At 49.4% G+C, this 22,789-nt stretch overlaps 1 protein-coding gene and 2 long non-coding RNA genes across 4 annotated transcripts; 2 read left to right on the top strand and 1 right to left on the bottom strand.

Moving 5' to 3' along the window:
* Positions 1 to 1,084: 1,084 nt before the first annotated feature.
* On the top strand, positions 1,085 to 6,749 carry LOC147645645 (uncharacterized). Its single transcript, XR_015282248.1, has 2 exons — positions 1,085 to 1,436; positions 6,219 to 6,749. It is a non-coding gene; the product is annotated as an uncharacterized LOC147645645 (long non-coding RNA).
* On the bottom strand, positions 5,536 to 10,943 carry LOC147645646 (uncharacterized). 2 transcript variants are annotated; one of them, XR_015282247.1, is made up of 4 exons: positions 10,606 to 10,943; positions 10,095 to 10,170; positions 7,860 to 7,961; positions 5,536 to 6,420 (listed from the first exon to the last, which is right to left on the bottom strand). It is a non-coding gene; the product is annotated as an uncharacterized LOC147645646 (long non-coding RNA). The 2 variants fall into 2 exon arrangements; XR_015282246.1 differs by lacking the exons at positions 5,536 to 6,420; positions 7,860 to 7,961 and having other exon boundaries at positions 9,095 to 10,170.
* A 994-nt stretch (positions 10,944 to 11,937) lies between these two features.
* Positions 11,938 to 20,993, top strand: LOC147645647 (uncharacterized). Its single transcript, XM_086874394.1, has 13 exons — positions 11,938 to 12,472; positions 12,770 to 12,854; positions 13,596 to 13,616; positions 14,667 to 14,730; positions 14,810 to 14,853; positions 14,948 to 15,013; positions 15,197 to 15,276; positions 15,363 to 15,537; positions 16,405 to 16,467; positions 16,546 to 16,589; positions 16,679 to 16,723; positions 18,081 to 18,124; positions 19,344 to 20,993. Exons 1-6 carry the CDS (start codon positions 11,938 to 11,940, stop codon positions 14,982 to 14,984), a joined length of 786 nt encoding a protein of 261 aa, XP_086730520.1. The 3' UTR covers positions 14,985 to 15,013; positions 15,197 to 15,276; positions 15,363 to 15,537; positions 16,405 to 16,467; positions 16,546 to 16,589; positions 16,679 to 16,723; positions 18,081 to 18,124; positions 19,344 to 20,993.
* The last annotated feature ends 1,796 nt before the right edge of the window (positions 20,994 to 22,789 follow it).

Raw genomic sequence — 22,789 nt, forward strand, 5'->3', positions numbered from 1 at the left:
TCCCGCACGGCTCGGTACAGCCCATCACGGCTCGGTACAGCCCATCACGGTACGGCCCCGCTCGGGGCGGTGCCCGGAGCCGCGCGGCGGGGCCGGGACGGAACTGGAGAAGGGAGCGGGACCGGGCAGAGGCCGAGAGAGGTGCGGGGTCCGGGGGAGCCGAGCGGAGCGGGGACAGCCGGGGACGGGGGGATACTGGTGGGGAGGGGGGCCCGAGCTGGGATCTGGGGGAACTGAGGTCTGGGTTACTGGTTGTGGTGGGGTCTAAGTTACTGGTGGAGTCCGGAGAAACAGGGCTTCGTGGTTACTGCTGGGGCTTGGGGGAACTGGGGTCAGGGTTTCCTTGTCGGGTTTGGAGGGACTGAGATCTGCGTTCCTAATGGGGTGTGGGGTTACTGCCTCTGGTCAGGTATGGGCTCAAAGGTGGGGTTACTGGGGTGTGGGGTCAGTGCAAGGGTGGGGGAATGGGGCATAGGGTGGGTGGCCCAGCTGGGCTGCTGGGTGGGATGCAGTGCGACAGGGTGGGGTGGCCGTGCCTGGGCTGGGGGTCCCTGGGTGTGGTGAGGGTGGGTCAGCTGCACTTTCGTTGATGCGGGTTGTCATCCCTTGACGGTGGCCTTGGGCTGTGGGTCCCAAGTTGCCTGGTCTCCCAGGCAGTGTCTGACCTGGGATGGGAGCCTGGGGGCTGCTGCCCCATCCCACATCTGTCCCCACAGCCCCTGCTCCAGCAGTGTCCCCATGGACAGCCTTGCTTATGGAGTGGCTGCTCTGTGTTTTCTTCAGAAAAAGGAAAAAAAGTTCCCTTTCTTTACTGCTGAGCTCATTCTTAAACATTTATATTAGGGGGGTTTGCGGGGAGGGGAAATAATTGTGTAATGTCTTAGGAGCAGGGGAGCATTCCAAAAGCATGACTGCGGGGCCTTTTCCAGCACTAGCACTCTGGCAGCCAAGTCTCTCAGTGGCCACCAACCTTCCTAAACCCAGCCCCAGCCTTCCCACCCCTCCGGGAGAAGGGGACTGTGATCCCTGGCTTGCATCTGCGTGGAGTGGGCTGCGAGCAGGGGCTTGGCTGAGCCCTCTCAAGCTAATATCCCTGGGAAAGTGTTCCAGTTGGGAAACTGGACACTAGAGGCAGTGGTGTGGCTGGCTGCGTATCATGGGGACTAGTTGCGTTTTGTTTCTATTTTGCCAAGTGCTTTTGGTGTCCAAACAGTTTCAGTTTATGTCCAGCTCCTCCTCCTCAGCTCAGGTAGACACTGCATGAGATTTTATGGACTTCTGCTTGAATCCAGGTTCCTGACAGCTACAGCTTCTCCAGGGAAATATGTAAGTGAAAATAAGCCAAGTCACTATCTTGCTACAGGTTATCCGGAACCTTTAACCAGGGTTACCTTCCGACTTGCTGTTTGCACTGGAGAGGCGCACCGACATGAAAAGTAAGGATTTGTATTAGCAAATAGTGATCGGCGCTGGGGCAGGCAGGCGTTGCACAAGTACAAGCATCTGCTGATATTGTGGCATGTTGTTGGGGGCTTTCAACAAGACATTTGCGCTACCGTGAGGCTGGGAAGGCTGTCACTACTGCAGGAGGTAAAATAAGAACATGGTATGATGTCCTTTGGAAAAGGAGGTAAGGGCAGGCAGCTTTTCCCACACTGCTCAAACACTTGTGGTTTGACCTTTGTTTAGGCTTTCAAATTCTTCTGTTCCAAGTCCCTTTCTCTGTTTTGCTTGTGGATGTTTTCTGGGGGATTTAGCAATGAAAACGAGCCACCCCGGACACTTTGCTCCAGGTCTAGGTCTGGGAAGTTGCCCTTTTCCACTGGAGTGTGTGTTAAGCCCAGCCTGCCTGGTTGTGCACAAATATCTCCAAAACTATGGGAAAGGTCTAAACTTGTGCACTGCGTTGAGCTCCTACTTTGACAATCACTTGTCATTTGGATATAGCAGGTCTGGAGGTCTGAGGAAGGTTTCAGGCAGCTCTCAGTGGTAAATACAGACATTTTCCTTGGTCTTTGCTTCTGGCAGCAGAGGGATGGCAGGTGAGCCAGGAGCAGTGGGCAGCGGTGGTGCGGGTGGGCGTGGGTCAACCCTGGGTGTCGGCGAGGGCTGCTGGCCAGGGCTGAGGGCTGCTCTGTGCTGCACAAACTGCACAGCTCGGCCAGCCTGGGGGCTGGATGAGCATGAAATTACAGGTGCTGCTTTGCCAAAGCCAGCGCCACTTGGATGGTCTTGCTGCAATCCCAAGCTCTGCCCTGCCCTTTGTATTTCCCCTCAGCACAGCCGTTTGCTTCCAGCCCTTTTTGGAAATGTTTTCTGCCATTCAGCCTTAATGATTCCATGACTCTGTAGTAAGAGTCCCTCCGGTGCTCGCAACAGTGGCTGAGACATTTGTCCTGTACAACCTTGGCCATGGCTTAGGTATGTCAGCAAATGAAATTCCCCTCAGTGGATATCCCTGTGGGGTTTAATTTGGAAGTTTCCTTACTTTATCATTGTACCAGTGAGTCCAAACTGCTAAAACTATTTCTGTAGTGGAACTGCCCCACAGCACTGGGGGTATCCCTGTGGGCAGTGTCCCTGCCAAGGGGCTGCTCCCAGCACAGCTCTTTGCCCCCCAAGCCCTGCCCAGAGTCAGAGCTGTGCCTCTGGCCAGGGCTGTGATCCCTGGTGTGACTGGTCCGACTGGGGTGGGGCCGTCAGCAGTGCTTGGGAATTTCTGCTTTGGAGCAAAACCCCTCTGTTACCTCTAGGAAGTTGAGTCTGGCCAAGGAGGTTCATTGAAAGATTCCTGCCCCTGGTTGGAGTCCTTCCAAGCACTGACATCTTTGTCTGCTATTCCTGAGTCCCCATAGCGCAGACACTGGATGATGGACACATCCTGCTGCTGGAGGAATCACTGAGTTCAACTCCTGGCCCTGCACAGGACAATTCCCAAAATCCCACCATCTGCTTGAGAGCATTTTCCAAATGCTTCTTTGACTTCTGTCAGGCTTCAGGCTGTGACCACTTCCCTGGGGAGCCAGTTCCAGAGTCCGTGATACTCTACAGCGTGAGTTTGGGTGGCCTCAGACCTCTCCAAAACACTCAAAAGAGAGATTCTGGCTCTGGGAAATTATTTCTCACTCTACTGTGTCAGAGGCTGTTGAAAATAGCTGCTGTCAGTATCCAGGAGTTCCTGTGTGTCAGCAGTGGGGTGAGAGATTGTAAGGGGCTGGCTGTTCACCTTGCCAAAGGAGCTGGAGTATCTCTGATGTTCTCTGATTTGCTCTCCATCCCTGGTTCCTGGGGCAGCCTCACAGGCAGCTATCCTTCCTCTGTTCCAACAGGGGCAGGGTACTCCTGGCTGCTTGTGCCTCCATTCCATCTGTGCCTCCATCCTGCCCATGCCCTCATCCTGCCCATGTCTCCATACCGCCAAACATGGTCTTACAGAACAGGCAGCAGCAACAGCAGACCTTGCTCCTCCTCTACACCTAGAGATTGCCTTTTCCACCCAGCAATATCTTTTGGAAGGTTTTTCACAGTGACATTGTCCCTGTGAATGTTGGTGTCAGCCCAGTAGCAGGCACGCAGTTCCACTTACCAGGACAGTGCCTGCAGCCACACTTCTGCCAAGGAGAGGGATGGGGAGGGTGGTGTCACCGATGTCCCTGTGCTGGCTGCTGGGTAACAAGTATCTGCTCTGTTCACCTGACAGTGCTCTAGAATACAATGCACCTTCCCTCAGCTGCAGCTGGCAGCCCTTCATTTCTCAGGCTTAAAAATAGTCACAGGCATTATAAACAGCCCTGCATGGAACACAACAGAAAACTTGTTTTTCATCCTCTCCATGTTCCTTGTGGGAACAAATGCTTTTATCTCCCTTATGTGCTCGGTTGACATCTCTGTGCAGGACAGAGACGTGGAATATACAGCACATCCAGCACCATGCCTTGTATAGAGGAAATTATCTGTTTATTTCCGCTTCTATGATGTTCCAAGTTCTTCAGCGGAACCAGGATGAAGCAGCAGCCACTGGAGAATCATTTGGAGACTGGTGCCTACCAGCCTCTGAGCTTTCAAAAAAAATCTGCTCACAGAGGACAGACTTTGGCTCTTTCTCAAGAGCGCCTTCCAAATCCAAGGGCTGTCTGGCATACTCACATTAATGAACACTTGCACGTTAACAGTTATGAAGTTCTTACCTTCTGCTAAAAAGGTATGAATTATGCATCAGGGAAATACATTAGTTAGCGGTGTGTAAAGAGCTTGGAGCGGCCCACGGATCCAGTGTGCGGAGGCGCCACAAGCACTGGGGTTTTCCTATCTCTGCCAGCTCCATTCTGGCTGTCGGCAAGTCAGTGCACGGGCTCCCGTCCCAGTTTGGTGCATGCCCAAAGGCTGGCCTGGGAAGTCTGTGAGCATGTCTGGCTCTGCTCTCCCTGAGAAAGACACAGCTGCTGCTGCTGGCCCTGCCCTTGATATGCCACCAGCTTCACCACATTGGACTTTCCCCACAGAGTGAAAATAATGAAAACCAGAGCCATGTCATTTTGTTGTAATAAGGCATTTTCTGCAATCCTTCACAGTCTGCCCTTCACTGCCACAGGGACAAGCTCTCGGTGGTGCCTTTAAGCCTGGCAGTAGGTTTGGTTTTTGGGAACCGCCACGTATGTTTGCTTCCCGGGGTGGGGGGGGGGCCTATTGGAGGTTTTCTCCCAAATTTGCCCTAAACCATGACAGGGGACCTGACTACATGGGGCTGGGTGTTCATCCCACTCGTGTGCTGCAGCTATGGCAACATTGCCTTCCCAACCTCGTTCCCTAAATTAGCTGCTATTTAGGCTTTGTTTATAGCTCTGCTTAACAAACGGAGTGTTGCATGTAAAGGTTCTTATTTATTATTTGGCAGATGGGGATCTGTTAAATTCCAGTTGGAAATGAGTTGTGGGAAGATCAGGCTCTTTGCAGAAACTTCCTTCTAAAACAATGGAACAGGACCAGGGACTCACGCACCTATGGCACTGCCCTGGGAATGAAGGACAGCAAATAACAAAATTAACTTCATAGAATCCTAAAATGGTTTGGATTGGAAGGGCCCTTAAAGCTCATTATGTCAGCCCTGCCGTGGGCAGGGACTCCTTTCCCAGGCCAGGTTGCTCAGCACCATACAGGATTCTGTGCCACAGCTCCCAGGTCCTGTTGTGCCACTCATGCCCTTGATGGTCTCCTGCTTTATGTATGCAGCAAATCTTGTAAGATTTCCTGTCTTTTTTCTCTTCCTTCTCTCCATGCACAGTCCATGAACAGCCGCCTCTCTGCCTGCTGCTCTGTATGGAATTTTTACAGGTGTAATGTACATTTTGACAAGGATTGTGAAGGCCCGAGGGCAACAGAGATATTAATTGCACACTGAATATTCCACTCATTACTAGGACAAAGCTTCCCATTAAATAATTCACAAGTGGAAGACATGCTGAGGAAACTACCTCTCCAGAATAGTGTCCAGGCTCCCATGAGCTGATGGAGAGAGTTGCAAACAAGCAACAGGCAAACAGTTTGACATAGTTTTATTTTCTCCCAGTACCACTATGATCTATAAGCCATAACAGGCAGATCTTTCCAAAGAAGCTGTAAGAACTCGTTAATATTCATGCTTTTAAATAACAAGGCAGCAACGGCTCAGCAGCGATTATAGCCAGTAAGTTTTGATGCACTCAGCTCACATCCCTAGAGGCTCCAGCTCTATCAGCTGGGCTGCTAGGTGAAGGACAAGATGCTCTGCTCCTCTTGTCTTGCTCTGGCTTGTCTCCCACCAATCCAGCCGCTGCTGTTTTCCATCAGTCTGCATCTCTCAGCTAGTGGCTGTGCTCTAGGTAAAACCCCACTGCTGTGTTTACCCATGCAAGCCAATCCTCAAAATCTGGCACCAGGCAGCATTCAACATGAACCTGCAGTTAATTACACCTTCTTGCTAAAATAATTGAGTAGCCTACATTCTGATTGCAGTAATTGCATCCTAATGAACTTACGTGTCAGCTTAGCTTGTTTCACACAACTTTGGCATTCCAATATATATATAAATATATAAATATATATATAAATACCAAGTTAAGTTCATAGTTCAATCTCGAGGCACCAGGAGTCCAGAACCAACCTCCTGAATGGAGAAGGCTGGATTTGATGTTCTTGGAGGTCTTTTCCAAATTTAATGATTCTATGATTCTATTCTATAGTCACTCCAGGAGCTCAGCTGGGGGACGGCTCTGTTCCAGACCTTGTCAGGAACAGAGTTGGGCTTCGCTGGACAAACAGTGGGATGTGGCTCCAGTGCCAGACCAGTGCTGGGCACCTCCTGCTCTCAACCCCAGCTGCTGGAAAACACTGCTGATGTTCTGCCAGTCCATGGAAGGGGATCCTGAAGAGTCAGAGAAGAAACTACAAAATGATAAATTAACGTTGCTAACAGAAAAGTGTAATCCTATTGACTTCAGTGAGACTTAAAAGCAAACAGTTATGTTAACTATTAATTGTTATAACTAAGAAGATCAGATCAGAAGCCCAACCTGTGCTTTATGAAGAAAATTAAAGCTTCTACAAAAGTTACTAAAATGATGACATGCTCCCATTATGGCTCTTTACAGATCATTACTTATTGTCAATGTTGTTCATATTTGCTACCAAAATACAAATGATAGCTTTCTATAAAACTGTGCATGTTAGTTAACCTCATTAAATCCTAAAGGATTAGTCAGCTGTTCCTCAAAGTTATGTGGCTTGGAAAGTGATTTTCTAATATGCAAACTTCAAAGGAATTTTGAAATCCTGCAGCGTAAGCGAGACAGACAAATGTTAATCCACTGGAGTGCTGCTTAATGGCCTGTTTAATTTTTGTATTGCTTGGTCTCTGTAAGCAGCTGGACATGAAGGCTGCTTGCAATTCAGCTTCCTCTTGAATCACCCCACTCATGGAACACGGATTCCTCTTCCACATGGATGACAGTGCTTGCAGGTATGGCCACGTTCCCGTGTCCTTTCCCCAACCTACAGCTATGCACGGACACAAACCCACCTGGGGAGGGACTCCCCAAGCTCACTGGTGCGTGATCACAGACTCCACAAATGGTTTGGAAGGGACCTAAAAACTCATCTCATTCTAAACCCCCTGCCACGGGCAAGAACCTCTTACCACTATCCCAGGTTCAACCACGGGATTATCCACGTACAACCTGGACTTGGACACTTCCAGAGATGGGGCAGCCACAGCTTCTCTGGGCCGCCTGTGCCAGGGCCTCAGCACCCTCACAGGGAAGAACTACTTCCTAATACCTAACCTAATTGTTTCCTGTTTTAGTTAGTGTTAGGGAGTGCAGGGAGTTTGTGCCTGCCCAGTGTATCATGCAGAATTGGGAACCCACTATCACACAGGCTTGGTGGGGACTACTCTGACTCAAATAAATAATGCTATTAACTGTGAAGTAGTGAAGGAATAAAACACACTGCATTTTGAGAGCACAAAGAACTGAAACACACAAATTAATTAAGATTCACAGCCCTCCTGTACAATATAGAGATAATTGCTCAGTTCACAGTTCATATGGGATAAGAGGGAAAGGGATGTGGCACAGTGATAGCAGCTCTGTAATATAATAGAAGAAGCACAAGTGTCACTTCAGCCCCAAGAAGCTTCTACTGCTTCCCCTGCATCTCCTGGGGCTCACAGGGGACTGGAGGAGCTGGGCTTGTGTACTCCAGTGCCGAGTAGAGTCTGGACAGAGATCCCTGGCTCTAGTCCCATCCCACTGTCTCTCCCCATTACGCCCTGTAGCATCAGCCACGTTCTGCCAGGACACTCAGATGAAGCTTGGGATCCTCACCCGTAAGTGTTGGAAGATGTTGCTGTAATGGAGACTGCCAGCAGTCAAGTCAGCAATCCAGGCTGAATAATGTACTCATCGCTGTGTTATCAGCTGGGAAATCTGTTAGTAGTAAAAATACATGAGAAGAAGAAAGGGCACATGAATGTTTAAAGGGACGAAAGCTTTCTCAAGGATGACACTTAGGCAGGCCCAGCATGAGTCTGGGTGTCAGACATATCAAAAGGCTGCTGTACGGAAGTATTTTGGTATGTCTGATATGCAGGGAGCACAGCTTTGTCTCAGGGATCTTATTTCATTCACCTGAAAATGAAAAGCATCACACCATACCCTGGAGACCAGTGAAAGATCCTGACATTGGACTCAAGGATCTCAAAAGTCTTTTCTAACCTAAATGATTCTCTCTTCTACCAAGTAAAGCAGCAGGATGAGAGGAAATGGCCTCAAGTTGCACCAGGGGAGGTTTACATGAGATACTAGGGAAAATTTCTTCACCAAAAGGGCTGTCCATCATTGGAACAGGCTGCCCAGGGCACTGGTGGAGTAACCATCCTTGGAGGGATTGAAAAAATGGGTGCACGTGGCACTCGAGGACAAGGATTAGCGGTGGCCTTGGCAATCCCGGGTTAATGGTTGGACTTGATGGTCATAAAGGTTTTTTCTGACCTAAAAGATGTCATGATTTTGTTTCCTGACTTTTATGTTAATAACAGATAGTGTCCAAACCCACAGGAGCCATCTAGAAACAGGATACGTGCTTTTTTCCTTCTTTTGTGAAAGTGGTTTTGAGGGCTGACAGTGAAAGATGAAGCACTGTGTACTCCCTCCCGTCATCCTTCAGTGAGGTTGAGCCCAGCAGTGGGACTTGAGAAGTGATATCTATAAAACAGATGCATCAGCAAAGAAAGAAAAGTCCCTGCTTTGTGAGAGGGAAATTAACTTTGATGTCTTAATTATAAGTCAGAGGAAAGGCTGGTGCTGGAATGGTGAGCTTTGAAGATTATCATATTGTCATTATTCATTAATGATTACAAAAGAAGCTACCCCTAAATGATCATGGTGGAGTATAATAGTAAACCTATGAAGCCTCTAGTAGATACCATTTACTTCCAAACTGTCCCTTACTAATAACTTATTAACAAAACCCAGTAATATTAATCAGGTTTTGGCTACAGTGACACGTGTTGCCATATAAAAACTGCCAGGAGAAAAAAGAATCTAAAAAAACTCTTCCCTTGTGTTTAGAGCAATACTTTAATAACTGAATTATAACAGGACAAGAGTTCCAGAATTGTGAACGTCATAACGTAGCGGGAGGATTTTTATCTGGCTGTTATGGGAGGGAAAAAATAACAAAATAACGTAGAGAAAGGTGTCTCACCAGGGTTCTCAGAGGAGAAGTGACATCGGTACATAAGATCTGGTTCTCAGACTGCCTCTGCAATGTGCTGAAAACCATGGTGAAAGGGGGGACCCCGATCCAGAGCCGGACACGGTGCAGTAGGAAGACAACAACTTATTTCTCAGTGAACGCTCAGCTGTGGCACCTCTCGGCAGGAGTGTCGCGGAAGGCACAGAAAATAAGGAGACTTTTGCGCCTCAAGAGTGAGCAGCTCTGGGTGAGTTGCCAGGTACAGCCTGAACCGAAGGTAAGTCTGAACCACAGGCATGTACTTTTCCCAAAGATCTGCCTCTATTGTAGCCACATCTGGGTGACCTCAGCCTTGAGGTAAACTGTTTTTCTGTCAGAGTGTGTTATTCTACTTCTTGAACTAAAATGTAAATTAACTTAAATGCTTTTAAAGGCTATCAAAGCACAGTGAGATAGTTCTGAGTGGAATTCTTCACAAGTACAGCTGACTGCTCAAACAGCTTTTAAGCAAAGATTTTGGGAATTCAAAAGGCTTTAAAGCAGCTCTGAACCACGGTCACCTGCTCGAAACCGGGTGAGACACTGACGCCGGGTTTGCCGTGCAGCGCAACACGTACGAATTCTCCTTGAGCGGAATATGACTGTGAACTATTTAATACTCTGAAGTAGCCTGTGTAGATATTGCCCCACGTTCTTCCCCAGAGGTTGGTTTACGTTGAGCTGTGTGCACTCGGCCTGACCACTGAGTACAGTGACAAATCCAGTCCTTTAATTCCAGATGAATTAGCCCCACTGAAATTATTTCCTTGCCTTCAACTCCTCTCTATTTTTCTATATGTTCATGTGACCTGATAATGTCTTACCTGTATGTGATTTCTCCTTCCGTAGACCTTGTATCCGTACTTCCCGTATCAGACTTAGCCACGTGGCCTCGGAACGCTATGTAACGGATGGATGTACCGGGTGTAAATGTTTATATATTGTACAGCACCTTTATACAGACTTCTGAGGTTCTGACTAGAGAGAGACATGTAAATTGCTCATTATTTTTTATATAGATACTAAAAACAAATTGCAGTTCATGGCCTGTTGGTTCTGCACTATCTAAACCACATTCTTGGTTGGCTTCCAGGGGTACAATCCACATTTTTACTCACAAACATGCCGCTCCTCTGGAAATTAAATGCAATTTATTATTGGAAGTGTTCGATCCCCCGTTCAAAAAACAAATGTTCAGCAAAAATGGTATAAAAATCATTAAGTCCTGTCAGCGGTAACAACTTTTTATTTGTATAGAAAATAGCTGTAAACAATTTAGTACCAGCTGTAGCTCTTGTATGGCTTTAGCGTTTGATGTCCCACACCAGTTCCTACCGGTTTCAGTGCTAGCCGCCAGGATTCGGTCCCATTAATCCAGTTTTTCTGGGCATGCCATAGGATGACATCTCTGATGAGGCCAGTGCATTCTGGGTTTTGTAGAATTCTACAAGAAGGAAAACTTCTGATACATACACTGAGAATATATTTTAAAATTTGAATGATTTTCTTTCTACCCACGTTGGTTTAAGGTTAAGGTTAGAGTTAGGGTTAAGATTAGCGTTCAGGGTTAAGGTTAGAGGGTTAGGAAAATTACGAATGGAGCAGGATTCCTCCCAGACCCAAGCCACCCCCAGCTACAACTCGGGCTGCCCTTGGAGTGCCAAACGTCTCTGACAAACCGACATCAGGAACCTGCAGAGGTGAGTTTTCTTTCCCACGGAAAAGGGTTGCCATTCACGTCCAGCGGCTGGGCGGCCGCGAGCGGGTTTCTGCATCCCAAAATTACAAACGGAGCAGGATTCCTCCCGGACCCGAGCTGCCTCCATCCAGAACTCAGGCTGCCCTTGGACTGCCAAACGCCTCTGACAAACTGACAGTCGGGGAGGGAGGGCGAGAGGAGGGTTTTTTTACATTTTAAAAGGGCTGCCATTTGAGTCCAGGGGCCCAGTGGCTGGGAGCGGGCTTCTGCCTCCTAGAATTATGAATGGCGCAGGGTTCCTTCTGGACTCTAGCCCTCCCCACCTCGAACTCGGGCTGCCCTCGATGTTATAAACACTTCTGACAAATCAACATCACCAAAATTGTGTCGTGAGTTTTCTAGTGCAGGATTTTCCTCAGACCAAACCTCCAGCGTCTATTCACGAGTCTAACCTCAGCAACTTCACCGGACCTGGAAAATCACCTTTGGATCAGCAGCATGGGACCCAACCCACGGCACCACAACCGGCCCCTTACCAAAGCCTACCTCTGCAGTCCTAAAACTCTACATTTTCACAGGGCGTCCCCTCTGACTGACCTTAAAATATGTTGAAGTATCCTAAAATAGCTCTGAAATAGCTAAAGAATTAGCTATTCTTAAAGAATAGCCTGAAGAACTATTAAAGTTAAACCCGCGGTCCCCCCTTCCCCCGCCGACACCGTGGTTCCCGGCTCCGCCACCCCGCCCGCCCTCGGCATCGCGGTTCCCGCAGCTCAGCTCCCCTACACCCCCTCCGCGCCGTCCGCGCCGCCTCGGTGCCCCGCGGGCTCCGCTTTCCCGGCGCCCGTGGGGCCGCCGGCCCCGCCGCCGCCCACCGACACTATTCTGTGCGGTGCGGGCCGACCCGAAATTCGCGCTGCCGTCCACCACTCCCCCATGCTGCCCTACGGCGCTGACGTCATCCACGCATGCGCAGTCACCGCTTCTATCGCCGATGCTCCTGCCGCTACCCACGGCTGCCCCGTGCCCGCCCGCAGCCCCAGCTTTTCTACCGCCCTTCGTACCGGCCTCTCAAGCCACGGAGGGGGAGAAAAGGGGACGGGACACCGGCTCTACAACTGCTGGCACCCGCGTCGCCTCTGCCACCGCCCAGCCCAGCCACCGTCCAGTCCCCGCCCTGCGTCTTCACGTCCCCGCGTGCACCACCGAAGCCACCCAACGCCGGCACATGGCCCCCGCCTGTCTCCGCCCCGCTGCTAACACCGGCACAGATCTCGTCAGTATCCGCTACGCCAACAACTCTCCCCGACAACACGAAACAGCGACAGTTTTCAACTTTCCTCTTCTACCTCACCACTTCCTCTTCAGAGTCCCAAAAAAGGGATGGGTTATCAGGAAAAAAGGGGTTTAAGCTGAGGGAAAAAACTTCCTTTTCCACAATTGCCTGTGTTCAAATTGAAGAGGAATCCACTTCCCCTGCAATTTTAATAGTCTCAACTGGAGGTAAACTGTGCTTTTTCTGTGCTGTTAGAGGTATCAACTGACAGAGACTGCCCATTTTCTATTTTTTCCCACTTTAAGTGGAACGGGAAAGCATGGATGATGCTTCCTTATGGATCTGAATTAAGGGCAAAATGCCCCCTTTTCCATCACCAGAGAGATTTAAAGTGAGGAAAACCACTCTTTTCCCCAATATCTGAGGGGTTTAAATTAAAGGGGAGAAGCCATTTATTTACCACTGTATTTGTTTAAATGGAGTTAGGTGTCCCATTTGCTCATTCTAAGCGTTGCCTTTTCCAGCATTTCAAGGGTTTAAAGCTGCATTTCAGGGCACTTCTACCCACACCCCGGCACCAAATATCTGCGACGGGAGCGAGGCCAGCAGGTATGTAATGGTAATGCCACCTGGGAGACCATTCTTTTTCTTATTTTCATTTAGAATGTAGACAGCCCTGATTAAAGGTCCCTATGAGACACCATTCAAATCAATACTATTCTTCTCCACCCTAATTAATCACAGGTGGAGTGCTACTTAGTAATCACTGAAAAATAATTATGGAAGTCCATAAATTATCCAACTTAGCTGGCAACACTGCTGAAACACAAAGTTTTTCTTCTTACCTTTTTTTTGTTCCTTTGCTCCATTGTCCTGAGTAATTGTAGCAGAAAAGAAAACATTGTTTTTTCGCAAAGAGTTTTCTTCTACGCAGAGCTCCTTACCTCAAATTTAACTCAGAGGAGCCAAACAGCTACAGTCCCTCTGAGGGCCTTTATACCCGCTGGGATTTGCCGCCTCCCCTTTCCCAGGCATCGTGGGAAAAAGAGGCGGGCCCAATTAGGGGTATATTAACCCCAGGCTGTGCTAAGGGGCATTATTCCTTCCAGGGGAATCAGCAGGGGTAAAGAGCTCCTCTCTCATTTCAGTGGAGAGGCTCTTTCAATTTGCTTCAGCCTGCTAAGAGCAGGCATCTTTTCGGGCATTTGAAGCAGCAGAAGTTTTGAAAACACTGCGAAGAAAACAATATTGAATACAGGGAGTATTTAAGTTCATGGTTTTGTGTTGGGGGTTCAGGGGCAATAAGATGCTTTTATAATGACTCTTCTTCTTGGCTTTTTTTTTTTTTAGGAGAATTTCCCGAAGTTCTAGGTCATATCAAGTGCGATACTTCAGATTCTCTCAGCAGATTCATCGTAACACAAAAGGGAACCGCCCCCGCAGCAGCTTTCCTTAGCAGTGGATCGTCCCCTCGCACAGATTCACTTCAGAGAGATAAGATGAGGGCTGTGGTCACAGAGGGGATAAAAACAGGGCGGTGGGGTAGGATTCACACCGGTTAGGGGTTTTGAGTCAGCTATGCGGGGGGGAAGGTTTGAGAAATGGCCTCTGGGGCCACAGTGCGGGAAAGGCTCACTTTAGCTAACAATGCTGAGGCGGGCAGGGCAGAGCAGTCCCAGGGTGTGTTGTCACTTGTCTCTTGTGCTTTCTGTATCTTCTGTACATCTCGTGTAACATATCTCTTGTCTTAGCCCTCCCAGGAGCTTATGAGAAACCCCAGGTCCTTCCGTTCATCTCCCATCTTTGCGTTCCTCGGCCTGACTCCGGCGAAGCTTCTATGCGGGAGTTCGGACAGGCGTCAGAATCGCATCTGTCTTTAGAAGCACGCGATCGGATGTTTCCTTAGGTCTCGTTCTCAGCTGTGTCAACAGCTATATGCAGCAGTGTTTCTTTCCAGCGGATAAGGACTTGTGCCGATTCGAAGGCAGGCAGAGGCTTCCAGCCACAGGATTCTCGGGCATCCGTCTCTGCGGTTCTTGGAAAATAGTTGTTCCATTAGCATCTTTTTCCTCCAGGGCCATCCGAGCCCGGCAGGCTCGCCTGGGGTCCCTCCTCGGTCATCTCGTTCAGCATTCTCTCGGTCCTTGTGAAGACTTTCTTGTCTCAGAGAGTTTTCTCTCCCTGTCACGTCCCCTCGTCTCACGTGTCACGGGTGTCTGGGGGTATTTGGTCGGGAGCTGCTCTGCCCTGGCGCCCAGCCTGGTTGTAGGTGTTTAAGGACAAGTCCCGGGCACTTGTAATTGGAGATTTGTAATACGGGCTGTAGTTGGAGTCTAGGTAGTATTCTTATGTTGGCAGCAGGTGTCTGGAACTGTGAAGTTACCCTGCAGCACTTTGACTTTTTTCCTAACTTTCTTTCAGATGCAGACGGATTGACCTCATGGCAGAGCGCTGCATCCCAGATGATGGGGGTCCCCCTGAGAAGGTCGGTCACGGTTTTACTTTTGCAGCGGGGCTGGAACCGGTCACTGTGTTACAGCTCTTCTCTTTGTATTTATTTCTAGGAAGTAAAGCCGGAAAGCAGCGGGGAAGGCGAAGCAGGTGGAAGGTGAGCCTCGGTTGGTGGAGAGAAGCAGTTGTTCTTGCTGGGGTGTCAGTTTCTGGTGCAACTCCAAGCATCCCTGCTTGTTGGTGTGTTTTAGGCTGCCTCCTGATGCTGTGCTGAGGCCCCCTCACTGACCTGCCAAGAGACCCGGTTTGCTTCTCTGGTGAGCCCCAGCAAATATTACCGAGTCCGTGACGAAGCCTCGACCTCGTCCACGTGTCGGTGCGGTCCTGGTACCCTTTAGGCGTGGCCGAGGAGTCACGGCGAGTCGGGGGCGTTGGAAGGAGCGGCGAGGGCGCGCTCAACTTTCAGTGACGCTACATCGCCTCCTCTCCGTTTATCCTAGGCGTACCCTGCGACGACGGCATCCGCCTCGGAGCGTGGCCGAAATGTGTGGCCGGAGGACCCGGGAGTTCCTAAGAGACGGTGAGTACGAGTTGGGTTTTTTTGCAGTGAAATTGGTGAATATGCCACTAAGATTGTGCACTTAGATTTGGTTTTCTTTATCATAGGTGATGATACTTGTCTGAGACAACAGCCTGGTGAGAGAAGAACTTCACAGACAGCGAGGTGGCTTTGTTTGGCTCCCGACCGGCCTCTTGCTGTGACTCACATCTTCAGCCCTCTGAGAGATAAGTGGAGCCCGCAGAGGGGATCAAAGCAGGGCGGCGGTCGGGACTGAGATCGGTTTGGGTTTTTGAGTGAGCTTTGGGGATGGGGAGGTTCTGGAAATGACCCCATAGGCCCCAGTGAGGGAAAGCCTCACTTTGGTTCGCAATGCTGAGGCGGGCAGGGCAGAGCAGTCCCAGGGTGTGTTGTCACTTGTCTCGCGTGCCTTCTGTGTCTTCTGTGCCTTCTGTGCATCTCGTGTAATGTGTCTCTTGCCTTAGCCCTCCCAGGGGCTTATGAGAAACCCTGGGGTCCTTCCGTTCATCTCCCATCTTTGCGTTCCTCGGCCCGACGCCGGCGAAGCTTCGATTCGGGAGGTCGGACACATGTCAGAATCGCATCTGTCTTCAGAAGCACGTGATCTTTTTAGGTCTCGTTCTCAGCTGTGTCAACAGCTATATGCAGCAATGTCTCTTTACAGTGGATAAGGACTTGTGCCGATTCAAAGGCAGGCAGAGGCTTCCAGCCACAGGATTCTCGGGCATCCGTCTCTGCGGTTCTTGGAAAATAGTTGTTCCGTTAGCGTCTTTTTCCTCCAGGGTCATCCGAGCCCGGCAGGCTCGCCTCGGGTCCCTCCTCGGTCATCTCGTTCAGCATTCTCTCGGTCCTCGTGAGGACTTTCTTGTCTCAGGGAGTTTTCACTCAGGGAGACACTCCCTCGTCTCACGTGTCACGGGTGTCTGGGGGTATTCGGTCCGGAGCTGCTCTGCCCTGCCGCCCAGCCCGGTTGTAGGCGTTCAAGGACAAGTCCCGGGCACTTGTAATCGGAGACTTGTAGTACGGGCTGTAGTTGGAGTCTAGGTGGTATTCTTATGTTGGCAGAAGGTGTTTGGAGCTGTGAAGTTACCCTGCAGCACTTTGACTTTTTTCCTAACTTTCTTTCAGATGCAGACGGTTTGACGTCGTGGCAGAGCAGCTATCGCAGATGATGGGGGTCCCCCTGAGAAGGTCAGTCACGGTTTTTCTTTGCAGCGGGGCTGGAACCGGTCACTGTGTTACAGCTCTGCTCTTTGTCTTTATTTCTAGGAAGTAAAGCCGGATAGCAGCAGAGAAGGTGAAGCATTGCGAAGGTGAGCCTCGGTTGGTGGAGAGAAGCAGTTGTTCTTGCTGGGGTCTCAGTTTCTGCTATAACTTTTGTCCCTTGTTTTTTTTATTTTAGGTGGTCTACTTGCAAGGTATCCCAGCCAAGGATACTGGAGGACAGGTGGGTGCAAGCTCTGTGTGTTTTGGTGTTTAAGTCCCTTTTTTGCTGCTACTCTTTAGTTCTCTAAGATAGAATGAAAGAACCACATCACAGATCCCACCTTGCGGATCCTGACACATACTGGAGGACAGGTGGGTGCAAGCTCTCTGTGTGTCTTGGTGTTTAAGTCCCTGGTTTGCTGCTAGTCTTTAGTTCTCTAAGATAGAATGAAAGAACCACATCACAGATCCCACCTTGCGGATCCTGACACACATCGGTGTCACGGACAGGATTCTGAGAGACAGAAGGGGTTGCAGGTTTATCGTGCAGTCATTATCAGAAGAAAGACGTTTCGCCTCAGCCGCCCCTAGCCTGCCACGCCGGTGAGCAGTGTCTAGAAAGCAAGGGAGGTGACTCGAATTTTTTAAAAATAGCACATGCCTCAGGGCAAAGCACCCCACACTCATTTGAGGGCTCTGTCTTCAGAAGTTTACAGGGGATCTTTGAGTATGAGAAGTGGGACTGAGTGGTTTTTCTTTTTAAAGTCCCTGGTTTGCTGCTAATCTTCACCTCTAAGATAGAATGAGAGAACCACATCACAAATCCCACCTTGTGGATCCTGACACGAATCGGTGTCACGGACAGGATTCTGAGAGACAGAAGGGGTTGCAGGTTTATTGTGCAGTCATTATCAGGGGAAAGACGTTTCGCCTCAGCCGCCCCTAGCCTGCCACGCCGGTGAGCAGTGTCTAGAAAGCAAGGGAGGTGACTCGAATTTTTTAAAAATAGCACATGCCTCAGGGCAAAGCACCCCACACTCATTTGAGGGCTCTGTCTTCAGAACTTTACAGGGGATCTTTGAGTATGAGAAGTGGGACTGAGAGGTTTTTCTGTTTAAAGTCCCTGGTTTGCTGCTAATCTTTAGTTCTCTAAGATAGAATGAGAGAATCACATCACAAATCCCACCTTGTAGATCCTGACACGAATCGGTGTCACGGACAGGATTCTGAGAGACAGAAGGGGTTGCAGGTTTATCGTGCAGTCATTATCAGGGGAAAGACGTTTCGCCTCAGCCGCCCCTAGCCTGCCACGCCGGTGAGCAGTGTCTAGAAAGCAAGGGAGGTGACTCGAATTTGTTAAAAACAGCACATGCCTCAGGGCAAAGCACCCCACACTCGTTTGAGGGCTCTGTCTTCAGAACTTTACAGGGGATCTTTGGGTACGAGAGGTGGGACTGAGTGGTTTTTCTTCTGTTTCAGTCCCTGGTTGGCTGACAAGCTTTTGTAGTCCCGGATGGAATAAAGGAACCACATCGGGAATTCCACCTTGTGCATTGTGACAGTAACTCAGAGTGCTTTTTTCTTCTCTGTCTTTGCAGGATTCGGCGTTGCCCGGAGCATGGCAAGGAGCAGAGATGAGCAGGTGAGTTGGCATTTTGAAGTTAAGTTAGAGGACAGGGCTCTAGTGGGATAGGCCCCTCTGAAGCCAAAGGAGAGGGTTTCTTTGCAAGCTCCCCAGAGCTTTTGCCGGGCAGGGCAGTTCCAATCCATGTTGTCGTTCTCTCGTGTTTCAAGTCATCAGCCATCTCAGCCTCTCGACGTCGTCGTGGATTTTTTCGTCCGAGGAACCGGCCTTCGCATCTGCAGCTATCGCCACGTTCACCCGGCAGACATCGCCTGCGACTGCCTTGTACCGTGCCTGCCTCTGTAAAACTAACTGCATTGTGCCTGCCTCTGTAAAACTAACTGCATTGTGCCTGCCTCTGTAAAACTAACTGCATTGTGCCTGCCTCTGTAACTTAACTTAACTGCATTGTGCCTGCCTCTGTAACTTAAGTTACCTTAACTGCATTGTGCCTGCCTCTGTAACTTAAGTTACCTTAACTGCATTGTGCCTGCCTCTGTAACTTAAGTTACCTTAACTGCATTGTGCCTGCCTCTGTAACTTAACTTAACCTTAACTGCATTGTGCCTGCCTCTGTAACTTAACTTAACTTGAACTGCATTGTGCCTGCCTCTGTAACTTAACTTAACTTGAACTGCATTGTGCCTGCCTCTGTAACTTAACTTAACTTGAACTGCATTGTGCCTGCCTCTGTAACTTAACTTAACTTGAACTGCATTGTGCCTGCCTCTGTAACTTAACTTAACTTGAACTGCATTGTGCCTGCCTCTGTAACTTAACTTAACTTGAACTGCATTGTGCCTGCCTCTGTAACTTAACTTAACTTGAACTGCATTGTGCCTGCCTCTGTAACTTAACTTAACTTGAACTGCATTGTGCCTGCCTCTGTAACTTAACTTAACTTGAACTGCATTGTGCCTGCCTCTGTAACTTAACTTAACTTGAACTGCATTGTGCCTGCCTCTGTAACTTAACTTAACTTGAACTGCATTGTGCCTGCCTCTGTAACTTAACTTAACTTTAACTGCATTGTGCCTGCCTCTGTAACTTAACTTTAACTGCATTGGTTTGGAGCTGCCCTGCCCTGGCACATAGTTAGAGTTAGGTGGAACAATTATAAAAGGTTACAGGTCCTTTTTTCTATCAGGTTTTTGTGTAGAAAATATGTGGGCCTAGAGGGTGGCTGAGTCATAGCTACCATAGAATTCCTCACTGACCACCTTGTGTTGTCTTGCAGCTCTCTGATGCCTATTTTCTGAGGATCTACCGTTTTATGTTGAGAAGCAGCAGTGAGAAGATATCTCAGGGCATTTTGTTTAGCAGAGTGTTTCAAATAAGGGTTGCGGTCACTGTGCGAGTTAGTCTCCTGCTGCGTGTCAGAGTGTGTCTGTCTGTGAGAGTCGGTGGGTCAGGGTGTGCTTGTGTGCATGTGTGTCGAGTGGTTCTAACCTTGTATGTATGGCTTTTGCTTTTCAGGACTTGCAATTCACTTTTAAATTTAGAATAAAAAATCCCCAGCTGGGGGGGTTTTTTTTTTTCCCTCCCAGCTGGGGTTTTTTTTCCTCGGTCCTGGCCGGTCTGCGAGGCGACAGTCATCGCCAAAGTTTGGGCACGGACCGGCCCCGGACCGAGGTTTTCGTCAGGCAGGCTGAATTGGAGGCCCCCCGGGAACCGAGTTCCCGTGGGGAAGGAGGGGGGTGTGTGTTTGTGTCGAGTGGTTCTAACCTGGTATGTATGGCTTTTCCTTTCCAGGACTTGCAATTCACTTTTAAATTTAGAATAAAAAATCCCCAGCTGGGGGGGTTTTTTTTTTTTCCCTCCCAGCTGGGGTTTTTTTTCCTCGGTCCCGGCCGGTCTGCGAGGCGACAGTCATCGCCAAAGTTTGGGCACGGACCGGCCCCGGACCGAGGTTTTCGGCAGGCAGGCTGAATTGGAGGCCCCCCGGGAACCGAGTTCCCGTGGGGTAGGAGGGGGGTGTGTGTTTGTGTCGAGTGGTTCTAACCTCGTATGTATGGCTTTTGCTTTTCAGGACTTGCAATTCACTTTTAAATTTAGAATAAAAAATCCCCAGCTGGGGGGGTTTTTTTTTTTTCCCTCCCAGCTGGGGTTTTTTTTCCTCGGTCCCGGCCGGTCTGCGAGGCGACAGTCATCGCCAAAGTTTGGGCACGGACCGGCCCCGGACCGAGGTTTTCGTCAGGCAGGCTGAATTCGAGGCCCCCCGGGAACCGAGTTCCTGTGGGGTCGGAGGGGGGTGTGTATGGAGTGGTTCTAACCTGGTATGTATTGCTTTTGCTTTTCAGGACTTGCAATTCACTTTTAAATTTAGAATAAAAAATCCCCAGCTGGGGGGGTTTTTTTTTTTTTCCCTCCCAGCTGGGGTTTTTTTTCCTCGGTCCCGGCCGGTCTGCGAGGCGACAGTCATCGCCAAAGTTTGGGCACGGACCGGCCCCGGACCGAGGTTTTCGTCAGGCAGGCTGGTTTTCAGGCTCCCGGGAACCACGTTCCCGAGGACCACCGAAAGCAGGATTATAACGGGGCGGTGGAGAGGAGAGTGAAGGTGAGTATGTGTGCGAGCTGAAGCCGGCTTCTGTGGCGAATGAGTATTGTGTTTTCTGTGTGCTCCTTGTGGTTTGGCATAGCAGTAATAATGAAACAGCATGTATTGACCTTTTCAGAACTGTAGAAATAGTTATATTCTGTTAATACATATTTGGCTTGTATTGTTCTGTATTTGCATTTGCTGCTGTGTTTTGCTGTATTACTCTGTATGTGAATTAGGAATTTTTCAGTGTGTACATGGATTGTATTGTAATGTATTTGTCTCCAGTTTCTCTGTGTTTTGGTGTAGTGTAAATAAATTCAGTAAATAAAGGTGAATAAACTTTCATTCCCCTCCCCCCTCCCCCCCCCCCGGCTCTTGTGTTTTTGGTGTGGTGTAGTCATTATTTTTGTTCTATTTCTTGCTTTTCAATCTCTTTCTAACTTTCTCTAAGTCTCTGTCACTGTTGCTCACTCTATTTTTCTGTTTCTTTTCTCTCCAACTCTGTTTCCTTTCCCTCTAGCTCCGAGTTAGACAGAAAGCAACTGGACTTGCTTCCTTTCCACCGCAACTCCGAGTTACGGTGAACAGGAATTGTCTCAGTTTCCTTTCTCTCTGCCTCTGAGTTAGACAGAAAAGAAACAGAGTCGGTTTCTCTCCACTCTCCCTCGGTTTCTTTTCTCTCCAACTCTGTTTCCTTCCTCTCTAGCTCTGAGTTAGACAGAAAGAAACTGGACTCTATTCCTTTCCACCGTAACTCCGAGTTACAGTGAACAGGAATTGTCTCTGTTTCCTTTCTCTCTGCCTCTGAGTTAGATGGAAAGGAAGTAGAGTTGGTTTCTCTCCACTGTCCCTCTCTTTCTTTTCACTTTGACTCTGTTTCCCTTTTCTCTGTGACTCTGACTTGGACTTAGTTTCTTTTTGCTCCCCCTCTCTTTCCCTTTTCTCTGTGACTCTGACTTGGATTTAGTTTCTTTTTGCTCCCCCTCTCTTTCCCTTTTCTCTGTGACTCTGACTTGGACTTAGTTTCTTTTTGCTCCCCCTCTCTTTCCCTTTTCTCTGTGACTCTGACTTGGATTTAGTTTCTTTTTGCTCCCCCTCTCTTTCCCTTTTCTCTGTGACTCTGACTTGGACTTAGTTTCTTTTTGCTCCCCCTCTCTTTCCCTTTTTTCTGTGACTCTGACTTGGACTTAGTTTCTTTTTGCTCCCCCTCTCTTTCCCTTTTCTCTGTGACTCTGACTTTGTTTCTCTTCACTCTCTCTCTATTTTCTTTCCGTCAAACTTTAACTCATTTCTCTTCTCTCTAACTTCTTCTTTTGCTTTCTAGCTTAAACTTTAAACTTAGAAAAAGCAGCAGTAGAACCTTTCGTGCTCCCGGGGAGTAAAAAAACAAATTAAAAATTATAAAGTACATACCACTTACTCCCCGGGAGCACGAAACCTTCTACTGCTGCACCAGACTTATAGTTTTTATTCTTTTTCTTTATAGTATATATACTATATAGGGGGCCCCACCCCCTCCCACCTACACCATACCTAGTCCCCACCCCTATCCCACTGTCACTCACTCATGACACACCAATGACCCTCCCCTAGCACTCACCCAAGCCCTTCACCCACCCCTCCTGCACACCCCCCATCCCCTAGCACCCACTCCCACTATGCACCCCCCATCCCCTAGCACCCACTCCCACTATGCACCCCCCATCCCCAAGCACCCACTCCCCCTATGCAACCCCCATCCCCAAGCACCCACCCCTACTGCACACCCCCCCATCCCCTAGCCCCCACCCCTACTGCACACCCCCCCATCCCCTAGCCCCCACCCCCCCTATTCACCCCCCATCCCCAAGCACCCACCCTAACTATACACCCCCCCCATCCCCAAGCACCCACTCCCCCTATGCAACCCCCATCCCCAAGCACCCACCCCTACTGCACACCCCCCCATCCCCTAGCCCCCACCCCTACTGCACACCCCCCCATCCCCTAGCCCCCACCCCCCCTATTCACCCCCCATCCCCAAGCACCCACCCTAACTATACACCCCCCCCATCCCCAAGCACCCACCCCTCAAGCACACCCCAGCCCAAAACACAGCCCCCCACCCCAGCACCCCCACTCCCAACACGCCAAGAACAACG

This window comes from Cyanistes caeruleus, unplaced genomic scaffold, assembly GCF_971803275.1.
Source record: "Cyanistes caeruleus unplaced genomic scaffold, bCyaCae1.hap1.1 HAP1_SCAFFOLD_205, whole genome shotgun sequence".
In the NCBI taxonomy this organism is placed as follows: Eukaryota; Metazoa; Chordata; class Aves; order Passeriformes; family Paridae; genus Cyanistes; species Cyanistes caeruleus.